The sequence below is a fragment of the Ranitomeya variabilis genome, chromosome 1 (genome assembly GCF_051348905.1).
Source record: "Ranitomeya variabilis isolate aRanVar5 chromosome 1, aRanVar5.hap1, whole genome shotgun sequence".
NCBI lineage: Eukaryota > Metazoa > Chordata > Amphibia > Anura > Dendrobatidae > Ranitomeya > Ranitomeya variabilis.
The window spans coordinates 1,121,171,068-1,121,183,538 of record NC_135232.1 but is presented as its reverse complement, the minus strand read 5'-3'; the positions used below and the strand labels follow the sequence as shown (position 1 = coordinate 1,121,183,538).

Genomic DNA, 12,471 nt, shown 5'->3' with positions numbered 1-12,471 from the left:
TGCTATTAACCCTGTGCGTCCCCAACTTTTTACTATTGATGTTGCCTATGCGGCATCATTAGTAAAAAAATGTAATGTTAAAAATAATAATAAAAAAAACCTGCTATACTCACCCTCCGTTGTCCGACGATCCGCTCGTGTCTGCCGCCATCTTCCGTTCCCGGTGATGCATTGCGAAATTACCCAGAAGACTTAGCGGTCTCGCGGGACCACTAAGTCATCTGGGTAATTTCGCAATGCATCGCTGGGAACGGAAGATGGCGGCAGCTGCGCGCATATCGCCGGAGCGTCGGTGGATCCCAGGGGTGAGTATATAACTTTTTTATTTTAATTATTTTTTTTTTTTTAACGGATATGGTGCCCACACTGCTGTATACTACGTGGGCTGTGTTAGATACAGCGTGGGCTGCGTTATATACTACATAGGCTGTGTTATATACTATGTGGGCTGTGTGATATAGTCCGTGGGCTGTGCTATATATTACGTGGCCACTGTTATATACTAGAAACACATGGGCTACTTGCACATTGAACAAGTCTGTAGGAACCTGTTCACACCATCAAAAAACTTGAAGACACAAAAGAGCACAGTGAGGTCAAAAATAATCTGTTGTAAAAGAAATCACAGTAATAGGCAAGTGCCAGTCAAAACATGGAAAAAAAACAGGGTATTTGCTTGATACGTTTTTTTGCAAAAAAAGTATACTAAGGCTACGTTCACATTTGCGTTGTTGGGCGTTGCGTCGGCGACGCAACGCATGCAAAAATGCATTGTTTTGTGATGCATGCGTCCATTTTTGGCTTGATTTTGGACGCAAAAAAAATGCAACATGTAGCGTCCTGTGCGCCCTGACGCTTGCGCCAAAAAGGACGCATGCGTCACAAAACGCAAGACAACGCATGTCCATGCGCCCCCATGTTAAATATAGGGGCGCATGACGAATGCGTCGCTATGCGTCGCCGAACCTGCGCCCGACGCAACGCAAATGTGAACGTAGCCTACACTACGTAGGCCACCAATCGTCAAGGTATACCCATAATAGAGCAGTCCTAACTAATGTATATAATCCCCATCTGATGTATTTAAAACCCGATCATCTGTATAGTACCTGTATAAGCAAGGTTCAGAGAGGGAATATCCATGTGGACCTGCTAGATGGAACAGCTTTAATGCAAATGACCCACAAAGGAGTGGTGGACTCCCCAGTCTTGTAGAAACAAGAGAACAGTTATAGAACCAGAAACACATGGGCTACTTGCACAGTGAACAGGTTCCTACAGACTTGTTCAACCATCAAGAAACTTGAAGACACAAAAGAGCACAGTGAGGTCAAAAATACTCTGTTGTAAAAGAAATCACAGTAATAGGCAAGTGCCAGTCAAAAGATGGAAAAAATCCTCTGTGGGACATTGTTCCCAGCAGCGACTTAGGAGTCATGCTTCCAGGGGTCTCCCCATGCTGTTCACATGCCATTTTGGCACTGTTTCCATCCATTTCAGTGACTTTCCTGCCCCTCAGCCCTCCGGTTAGTGTATGCTGGAAAAATCCTTCAGTTTCCCATTCACTGCCATTATACTCGTTTCTTGAGTCGAGCCCAAGCATTTTAGTGCTCGTCCATCACTAGCGGTCACACAAAGCATGGTTTAAATGTTATTTCATTTTTTTTTTTTACTTCACATTTAAAACTGGATTTTCTTTATTTTCTAGTCCCCTTGAGGGACTTGAACCGGTGACCATTTGATTGAGTATAGCATATTTAACAATAGTATGGTCTTGGATATATAGTGAATTCAATAATCTTCTATAAAGGCCATGAATCAGTACAAAGATGGGGGTCCTTCAGTAGGTCCCCAGCTACTATGGCCACTACACTGGCACCCAACAGTGGAAAAGGGTCATAGGTGTCAGAGTGGCACCCCACTGTCTGACAGGTGTTGGCTGGTGTACGTACTTATAAAATAATCCTTTTTGAAAAGTTTTCCAGCCTAATATTACAATTTTAGGAGTCCAGCTCTATATATGACTCATTTTTATTTCATGATTACACAGTCTCCTCTCCGTCCTCCCCTAAAGCTCCGCACTGCTCAGATCTTTATTCTGTAGTACGATGCTGCCACCTTGTGGCTATTGCCGCCACTACTGTCTATGGTATAACAATATTAATAATCCCATTAGAAACAGACTGTCGACATCATCACACCTGGAATTACTAGTTATTTGCCACTTATTCTACAGGAAAAATAAATAAGGATGACCAGGCTACATCCTGGAACTTGGTCAACTTTTTTTTTGCCTGCAACATCTCCGTGACTTGCTTTTACTATTACCCTTAGGATTATATGTTCACACTGCTTTTTTATAATAATAGAACCTTGTCTGACCAAATACTGACTGTGACGGCAGCCTTATTAGGAGTAAGATTTCAGGACGTCTCCTGCACATTTTGGAGGAGAAAAACAAAACAGTTCCTGCTGAGGATTTAGCTGTGACTTTTTTTTGTTTTCCCCTTTGAAATTTTGCATCAGGGCCGTCACCCAATGCTGCCCCCCTTCTGGATACACAGGATACAACGTTGATCTTCCCTCTTTCAAAATTTTGCACCCCTAAGAATTTTGCACCAGCGCAGGCGCCCCTCTTTCCACCCTCACCTCAGTTATGCCAACAACTCCAACTTTTGCCCTATGCAAAATACTTACCGTATTTTCCGGCGTATAAGACGACTGGGCGTATAAGACGACCCCCCAACTTTACCAGTTAAAATATAAAATCTTCTTAAAAGTCGGGGGTCTTCTTATACACCCTATGTCGTCTTATAGGGCCGGTGAATATGTGCCTTTTGGGGGGGGGGGGGGGAGTGATCCTGATGACGAGGGGGCGTCTCACAGGAAAGTGAGTATCCCCCATTACCTTATCGTAGCGGTGCAGCGTGGGGGTCTCAGTGCTGGGAGTGGCGGCGGCGGCTGCTGTGCTCTGGTGCGGCGGCTCCTCTTCTGTGTGGGGCCTCTGTGCTGTGAGGTGGCGGTGGCGGCGGCATATCTTTATCCAGTTGGGGCTCCTCCGGCATCTCCTTAGCCCTGGAGGCCCCGCCGCAACTCCATCGGTGCAATGCAGCGGCCATTTTCCCGGAGGCAGCTCAATAGGTGCGATGCGGTGGCCTCCGGGAAAATGGCCGCTGCTCAGATTCAGATCTCGTCCCGAAATCTCGGGACACGAGATCTGAATCTGAGCAGCGGCCATTTTCCCGGAGGCCACCACATTGCACCGATGGAGTTGCGGCGGGGCCTCCAGGGCTAAGGAGATGCCGGAGGAGCCCCAACTGGATAAAGATACGCCGCTGCCGCCGCCACCTCACAGCACAGAGGCCCCACACAGAAGAGGAGCCGCCGCACCAGAACACAGCCGCTCCCAGCACTGACACCCCCACGCTGCACCGCTAGGATAAGGTAATGGGGATTACTCACTTTCCTGTGAGACGCCCCCTCGTCATCAGGATCACTCCCCCTCCCCACCCACCATATACACCGGCGTACACGACGATTCCCGGCGTATAAGACGACCCCCGACTTTTAAGAAGATTTTCGGGGGTTAAAAAGTCGTCTTATACGCCGGAAAATACGGTACTCATCCTAAAAAAATGCAGCCCCCTGCTGGATAAAATAACCATTTTCTCTAAAAGACGAGCCAACATTACACCATTTTGCCGGGGCACAGCCCTATCGGCCCATCCTCTGTCACAAGTCAGTGATTACCTGCAGGACCCCCTTATTCAGGCGTCATAAAATCAAGGAGGGACGGAACGGACTTACCTGTAGTAGAAGGGTGCGGAGAGGAGAAAAGTCACCAGATCCTCCCGCCCCATAGTATGACACCACCACCACAGAGCGGATACATACGGCCCAGACTCAGACTCACCTGGAATCATTTTGATGGCCGTATTAACGTCCGCCCAGTCATGAACTGTGTCAAACTTCCAGTCAAGCAAAAAATTCCCATTGTCGGTCACCACCGGGCCCTGCATGGAGGGAACAGCAACTAATCAATGGCATAAAACAAAAACAATTCTTAAGATTATGTAGAAGGAGTTGCCCGATTCAGAGACCGGTCCTTGACAGTAATTGGGGGCAGAGTGGGCCAAGTTCTTACGACTGAGCCCTTCTCTCTCCTTGGGCGCATTATTGCGTAAGTGGGTGTAGTCTTTTGAATTGGGGTATAAAAATCTCCATGTGTCTATAGCCGCATAGTTTCTTCTAAGGTGGGCTGCCCCTGTTTGCTGCGGGTTCTGGAGATGAGCCCGCAGCTTTTCCAGCACATGTCAGCTGATTTGAACAGCTGTCATGTGCCCGTAGTAGTTGCAGCTGTTAACATGCTAAATGCCTGGGTCAGTCTCTGACAGCGGCATTTATCATGCCCGGGCCGGAAGTGCGTTCCTAATCCCGCCCATCATCACGTGTGTCACATGACTGCGGGTAGCCGATGGGTTGGCCTAACAACCCGGGGTCTACAGCAGACGTCTGTGGGTGATATTGCAGGATCGCTATAGGTCAGTGCTCATAGTAGGTCTGCAGCCCTGCTCTATGTAGCAGAAATGCTCACTATGTGTAGCACAAGCGATCGGATGATTGCAGCTTCTAGTCTCCCATGGAGATTAGTGAAGTAAAAAGAAAAGAGATCATATCACCCCCCATAAAAACAACAACATAAAAAACCACATTTGGTATAGCCGGGTTCAGAATCGCCCGATCTATTAGCATATAAAGAGAATTAATCTGACCGTGACCGGTAAACGGCGTAACGAGAAAAGAACCTCAAAACGCCAGAAGTACGGTTTTTGCTGTTGCCGCAACATTGAATTAAAATGCAATAATGGGCAATCAAAAGATCATGTGTCTACACCAATGGTATCAGTAAAAATGTCAGCTCAGCACACAAATAAGCCCTCACTCAACCCCAGATCACGAAAATATATATCTTCTCTGGGCACAGGACCTGTGATGAGGTCACAGGAGGGGAGGAGTCAGGGGTCACATGATCAGGGGCATCAGTGTATGCAGGACTCTGCTGTGCTGGTTGTCAAGGTGCTGGACGAGGGGGTGTGGACGGAGCGGAGTCAGGTGTGGACGAGGTGTGGACGGAGCGGACTCAGGTGTGGACGAGGTGTGGACGGAGCGGACTCAGGTGTGGACGAGGTGTGGACGGAGCGGAGTCAGGTGTGGACGAGGTGTGGACGGAGCGGAGTCAGGTGTGGACGAGGTGTGGACGGAGCGGAGTCAGGTGTGGACGAGGTGGACGGAGCGAAGCTGCGTGTGTATGGAGCGGAGCTGTGTGTTTATGAGGTGTATGGAGCGGAGCCGTGTGTGTACGCAGCGGATCCACGTGTGCTCGTGGTGTATGGAGCGGAGCTGCGTGTTTACGAGGTGTATGGAACGAAGCCGCGTGTGTACGGGGTGTAAATTTCCGAGTCGGGAAGAATGGTACACAGCTGTGGGCAGAGCCCAGCATGTGTCATGTGCACTGTGGGGGAGTATTGGGCGTACTCGCCAGCGTCAGAATGTGCAGTGCGTACGCTCCGGAGCCGACCAGTACACCCAATACACCCCCACACTGCACAGATCAGGAAATGACACAGACGCGCGTCACACCAGGAAGAAACAGCACACAGATTTCAAACGCCGGCAGTGCACTTGGAATTGGAGTGAGGAAGGACACGAACGCCCAGAGTCTGCACTTCCAAAGACATCACCATAATTAGCATAGGGACATGCAAGTTATAAAATCATTTTTCTCAGCGATTACAGGGCAGTATTAGGTCAGACTATACAACAAAGCAACAAAACTATAGTGTGCAAAATAAATAGGGAAAATGTGAATTTCGGTGGGAAATATTTTATAATATAAGTTCGCATCGGGGCCCCTCACTTTGTAGTTACGCCACTGGACATCATTGGGGTCATCCTTGATTCCGAGCTTTCATTCACCCCCCACATCCGATCACTGGCTCGCTCTTCTTATCTGCATCTCAAAAATATTTCTAGAATTCGCCCTTTTCTTACTTTCGACTCTGCAAAAACTCTTAAGGTACCTTCACATTAAGCGACGCTGCAGCGATAGCGACAACGATGCCGATCGCTGCAGCGTCGCTGTTTGATCGCTGGAGAGCTGTCACACAGACCGCTCTCCAGCGACCAACGATGCAGAGGTCCCCGGGTAACCAGGGTAAACATCAGGTTACTAAGCGCAGGGCCGCGCTAAGTAACCCGATGTTTACCCTGGTTACCAGCGTAAAATGTAAAAAAAAAAAAAACAAACACTACATACTTACATTCGCGTCCCCCGGCGTCCGCTTCCTGCACTGTGTGAGCGCCGGCCCTAACAGCAGAGCGGTGACGTCACCGCTGTGCTTTCACTTTACGGCGTTCAGTCAGTGTGGGAAGCGGACGCCGGGGGACACGAATGTGAGTATGTACTGTTTGTTTTTTTTACATTTTACACTGGTAACCAGGGTAAACATCGGGTTACTAAGCGCGGCCCTGCGCTTAGTAACCCGATGTTTACCCTGGTTACCAGTGTAAAACATCGCTGGTATCGTTGCTTTTGGTGTCAAACACGACGATACGCGGCGATCGGACGACCAAATAAAGTTCGGAACTTTGTTCAACGACCAGCGATATCACAGCAGGATCCTGATCGCTGCTGCGTGTCAAACTAAACGATATCGCTAGCCAGGACGCTGCAACGTCACGGATCGCTAGCGATATCGTTTAGTGTGAAGGTACCTTTACTGTCTCACTTATTCATTCTCGTCTGGACTATTGTAACTCTCTACTAATCGGCCTCCCTCTTACCAAACTCTCCCCGCTCCAATCTGTCCTGAATGCTGCAGCCAGGATCATATTCCTCACCAACCGTTACACCGATGCCTCTACCTTGTGCCAGTCATTACACTGGCTACCCATCCACTCCAGAATCCAGTACAAAACTACTACCCTCATCCACAAAGCTCTCCATGGCTCAGCACCACCCTACATCTCCTCTCTGGTCTCAGTCTACCACCCTACCCGTGCCCTCCGCTCCGCTAATGACCTCAGGTTAGCATCCTCAATAATCAGAACCTCCCATTCCCATCTCCAAGACTTTACACGTGCTGCGCCGATTCTTTGGAATGCATTACCTAGGTTAATACGATCAATCCCCAATCCCCACAGTTTTAAGCGTGCCCTAAAAATTCATTTGTTCAGATTGGCCTACCGCCTCAACGCATTAACCTAACTGTGTGGCCTAATTAAAATTAAAAAAAAAAAAAAAAAACATAATCAGGTTCCTAGCATCGTGTTCTCATACACTTTATGCAGTTAATAGCCCTCTGTGTCTGTACTGCTACATACTTAGGCTGTTAACTGGTTCATGCAGCTTTACATGAACACCCGAGCCTTACACTATGGCTGGTCCAAATAACTAAAGCAATTGTTACCATCCACCTCTCGTGTCTCCCCTTTTCCTCATAGTTTGTAAGCTTGCGAGCAGGGCCCTCATTCCTCCTGGTATCTGTTTTGATCTGTGATTTCTGTTATGCTGTAATGTCTATTGTCTGTACAAGTCCATTCTATAAGTTGTAAAGCGCTGCGGAATATGTTGGCGCTATATAAATAAAATTATTATTATTATTATTATTATTGCTCCTCTGAAGACAGGTGTGCACTTCCAGGCGCTGCACATGTCAGGAAGTGAAGACGACTAATCAAAAGGAAACCTGTATATTAAAAATGGACTATAGATTTTTTTTATCTATTTGTGTGTTAAGCATTATAAAGGGCTGGTTAGGGATGGTGCACAGAAAGCAATATACAAAGGGTGGGTTGGAGGGCACGGGGGTCCCATCAGGAGCCCTTTAAAGTAGACTATCAAACTAAGGCAATAGGCATTTAAAAAAAAAACACACGACCTTGCCGCACTGTAACTTACAGCTTTACTGACAGCCATCCGCAGTTCGGCCGCTCCACCAAACTTCTGCTGAATGGTCTTGGTCACCGGCACATAAGCCATAGGGAAAACTTCTATAGGGATCCCCTTCTTCCATTGGTCCCCGAAGTTCTTGGAATCCTTCCTGTAGAGCAATAAGTCACATACAAAGATCACCAAGAGTTACCGAGTCCTGTATGAATGTATAGACCGAAATTCCTCCACGGTCTTTGGAGGGTTTTTTTGCAGCAGAAAAACTGTATTTATTGCAAAGGAAAGGATTAGAAAGAGTGAGGCTATGTGCACACATTCAGGATTTTTCGCGATAATAACGCTATAAAAACTCATACATTATGCATCCTATCATTTAGAAAGCATTCTGCATGTTTTGTGCACGTGGTGCGTTTTTTCTGAGAAAAAAACGCATCACGATAAAAAAAGCAGCATGTTCATTAATTTTGCAGATTTTCCGCGTTTTTCCAGCAATTCTATGCATTTGGAAAAAAACGCACAAAAAACGGGTCAAAAACGAGTCAGAAACGCATGAAAAAAAAACGTGAAAAAAAAGCATGCGGATTTCTGGCAGAAATGTCCGGTTTTTGTCAGGAAAATTTCAGCAAGAAATCCTGACTTGTGCACAGTGGTGTTACTAGAAAGTTTTGGGCCCCGATGCGAACTTTCAAATGGGCCCCCCCCCAACCATGCAAGAATATTTTCCACTCAAATTCAGATTTTCCCTATTCATTTCGCACAATATAGCTTTATTGCAAAGTTGTATAGTGTGATCTCAGTGGCGTATCTATCCGATGCCCCATCCTGGTATATATCTGTTCCCCGTACTGCCATTGTTATGTAATTTATAAAAGAAAATAAACCATTATACTCATCAGGGGCTTACATAGAAGTCATGGGGATCCATATAAGAAGTATAATGCACCCCCATAGTACTCCTTATAATATACTGCACAGTTCATAGTCATCCATATAGTATAATACACTCTCCATAGTCCTCCATATAGTATAATACACTCTCCATAGTCCTCCATATAGTACAATAGTATAATACACTCCTCATAGTCCTCCATATAGTATTATACACTCCTCATAGTCCTCCATATATTAACATACACTCCTCATAGTGCTCCATATAGTGTAATACACTGCTCAGTCCTCCATATTATTATTCATTTTTATAGCGCCATTTATTCCATGGCGCTTTACATGTGAAATACGGGTCAAATATAGACAAATACATTAAACATGAGCAAAAAACAAGGCACACGGGTACATAAGGAGGGAGGACCCTGCCCGCGAGGGCTCACAATCTGCAGGGGATGGGTGATGATACACTAGGAGAGGGCAGAGCTGGTTGTGCGGCGGTTCAGTAGGTTCAGGATCACTGCAGGCTGTAGGCTTGTCGGAAGAGGTGAGTCTTCAGGTTCTTTTTGAAAGTTTCTATGGTAGGCGAGAGTCTGATGTGCTGGGGTAGAGAGTTCCAGAGTATGGGGGAAGCACGGGAGAAGTCTTGGATGCGGTTGTGGGAAGAAGAGATGAGAGGGGAGTAGAGAAGGAGGTCTTGAGAGGATCGGAGGTTGCGTGTTGGTAGGTACCGGGAGATCATGTCACAGATGTATGGAGGAGATAGGTTGTGGATGGCTTTGTAGGTCATTGTGAGGGTTTTGAACTGGAGTCTCTGGGTGATAGGAAGCCAGTGAAGGGCTTGGCATAGGGGAGAGGCTGGGGAATAGCGGGGAGACAGGTAGATTAGTCGAGCAGCAGAGTGTAGGATGGATTGGAGTGGTGCCAGAGTGCTAGAGGGGAGTCCAGAGAGTAGGAGGTTGCAGTAGTCGAGGCGGGAGATGATAAGGGCATGCACTAGTGTTTTTGTGGTGTCACGGTCAAGGAATGCGCGGATCCGGGAAATGTTTTTGAGTTTGAGGCGGCAGGAGGAGGCAAGGGCTTGGATATGTGGCTTGAAAGAGAGGGCAGAGTCGAGGATCACCCCGAGGCACCGGGCGTGTGGGACTGGGGAAAGTGAGCAGCCATTGACATTGATGGATAGGTCTGGTGGAGGGGTAGAGTGAGATGGGGGAAAGATGATGAATTCTGTTTTGTCCATGTTCAGTTGTAGAAAGCGAGCAGAAAAGAAGGCTGAAATAGCAGACAGACAGTGCGGGATTTTGGTAAGTAAGGAGGTGAGGTCAGGTCCGGATAGGTAGATCTGCGTGTCATCAGCATAGAGATGGTACTGCATACCGTGGGATTCTATGAGCTGTCCCAGACCGAAGGTGTAGATGGAGAAGAGTAAGGGTCCTAGAACAGAGCCTTGAGGAACACCGACTGACAAGGAGCGAGGTGAGGAGGTGGTGTGGCGGAGGGAGACACTGAATGTCCGATCTGTCAGATATGATGAGATCCAGGAAAGGGCCAAGTCTGTGATGCCAAGAGATGAGAGGATTTGTAGCAGAAGGGAGTGGTCCACAGTGTCAAAGGCAGAAGACAGGTCGAGGAGAAGGAGGACAGAGTAGTGTCGCTTGTTCCTGGCAGTTAGTAGGTCATTGGTGACTTTAGTTAGGGCAGTTTCAGTTGAGTGATGGGAACGGAAGCCAGATTGTAATCGGTCAAAGAGGGAGCAGGAGGAGAGGTGAGAGGACAGTTCAAGATGGATGTGTTGCTCCAGCAATTTGGAGGCATAAGGAAGAAGAGATATCGGGCGATAGCTAGACACAGAGGATGGGTCGAGGGAGGGCTTTTTGAGGATGGGTGTGATCTTGGCATGTTTGAAGGATGAGGGGAAGACACCTGTTGTGAGTGAGAGGTTGAAGAGGTGCGTTAGGGTTGGGATGAAGACCGTGGAAAGGTTAGGGATGAGGTGAGATGGGAGCGGGTCGAGCGTGCAGGTGGTGAGGTGTGATCTCGACAGGAGGGTGGAGAGCTGATCTTCTGTCATGGTGGAGAAGCTGGTTTTGGAGGAGCAGGGGTGAGCAGCTAAGAGGGGCAGTGGGCGCTGTGGGCCAAAGCTTTCTCTGATCGTATCGATCTTCTGTTTAAAGAAAGAGGCAAAGTCTTCAGCAGAAATGAGAGGGGAGGGAGGGGGTGCAGGGGGACGGAGTAGAGAATTGAAAGTGTTGAAAAGCTGTTTAGGGTTGTGAGACAGGGAGGATATGAGAGATGAGAAGTAAGTTTGTTTTGCGGTAGTGAGCGCGGACTTGAAGCTGGCGAGGGACTGCTTGTATGCGGTGAAGTGGTCAGCAGAGCGGGATCGCTTCCATCTTCGCTCAGCGATCCTGGAAGCCCGTCTCAGTTCTTTAGTCAGGCTGGTCAGCCAGGGCTGCCTGTTGACTGTACGAGTTTTGCTATGCATGAGCGGGGCGGCCGAATTGAGTGTTGCTGTTATTGTGGCGTTATAAAAAGCAGCAGCAGCATTTGTGTCATGAAGGGAGGCTATGTCGGTAAGAGGGAGAAGGGACTCAGAGAGTGATTGTAAGTTGAGATGTTTGAGATTTCTGCGAGGGAGTTCGTGGAGTGGGGGTTGCACACTAGGAGAGGAGAGGGAAGAGAATGTCAGTAGGTTGTGGTCAGACAGGGGGAGGGGTGAGTTAGTGAGATTAGTAAGGGAGCAGAGGCGGGTGAAGATGAGGTCCAGCGTGTGGCCATCTTTGTGAGTGGCCTCAGAGGACCATTGAGTGAGGCCAAAGGAGGCAGTCAGTGATAGAAGTTTAGAGGCAGCTGAGGTGGAAGTGTCAATCGGGATGTTGAAATCACCCATGATGATAGTGGGGATGTCAACAGAGAGGAAATGAAGTAGCCATGTGGTGAAGTGGTCGAGAAAGGTGGAGATGGCTAGTTCTGGGGGGCGGTAGATGACAGCCAGCTGGAGGTTGGAGGGGGAATGGAGCACTATGAGGAGTGTATTATACTATATATAGGACTAAGCAGTGTATTATACTATATGGAGGACTATGAGGAGTGTATTATACTATATGGATGACTATGAGGGGTGCATTATACTATATAGAGCACTATGAGCAGTGTATTATACTATCTGGAGGACTGAGGAGTGTATTATAGTATAATACACTCCTCAGTCCTCCAGATAGTATAATACACTGCTCATAGTGCTCTATATAGTATAATGCACCCCTCATAGTCATCCATATAGTATAATACACTCCTCATAGTCCTCCATATAGTATAATACACTGCTTAGTCCTATATATAGTATAATACACTCCTCAGTGCTCCATATAGTATAATGCACCATCGTCATCCATGTCACACAATTCACTTCTCATAGTATAATGCACCCCATAGTTCATATAGTATAATGTATTCCCCATAGTCCTCGATACAGTATAATGCAGCCCACATATAGTATAATGCAGCCACCCCACAGAGTATAATGCAGCCACCCCACAAAAGTATAATGCAGCCCCACCATACAATATAATGTAACCCCCATAGAATATAATGCAGCCCCCCCTCATAGTATAATGCAGCCCTTCCATACAGGT

The 12,471-nt window shown here is 47.4% G+C and overlaps 1 protein-coding gene across 4 annotated transcripts in view; it reads right to left on the bottom strand.

Annotated features, from left to right (window-relative positions):
• RPIA (ribose 5-phosphate isomerase A) overlaps positions 1-12,471 on the bottom strand; it is a 52,140-nt gene that overhangs the window by 20,042 nt on the left and 19,627 nt on the right. For all 4 annotated transcript variants that reach the window (XM_077280267.1, XM_077280271.1, XM_077280270.1 and 1 more), the window contains exons 8-9: positions 7,961-8,102; positions 3,914-4,013 (exon numbers count right to left, since the gene is read on the bottom strand). In XM_077280267.1, the coding sequence (XP_077136382.1) occupies positions 3,914-4,013; positions 7,961-8,102 (242 nt within the window). The remainder of the gene's footprint in view (positions 1-3,913; positions 4,014-7,960; positions 8,103-12,471) is intronic.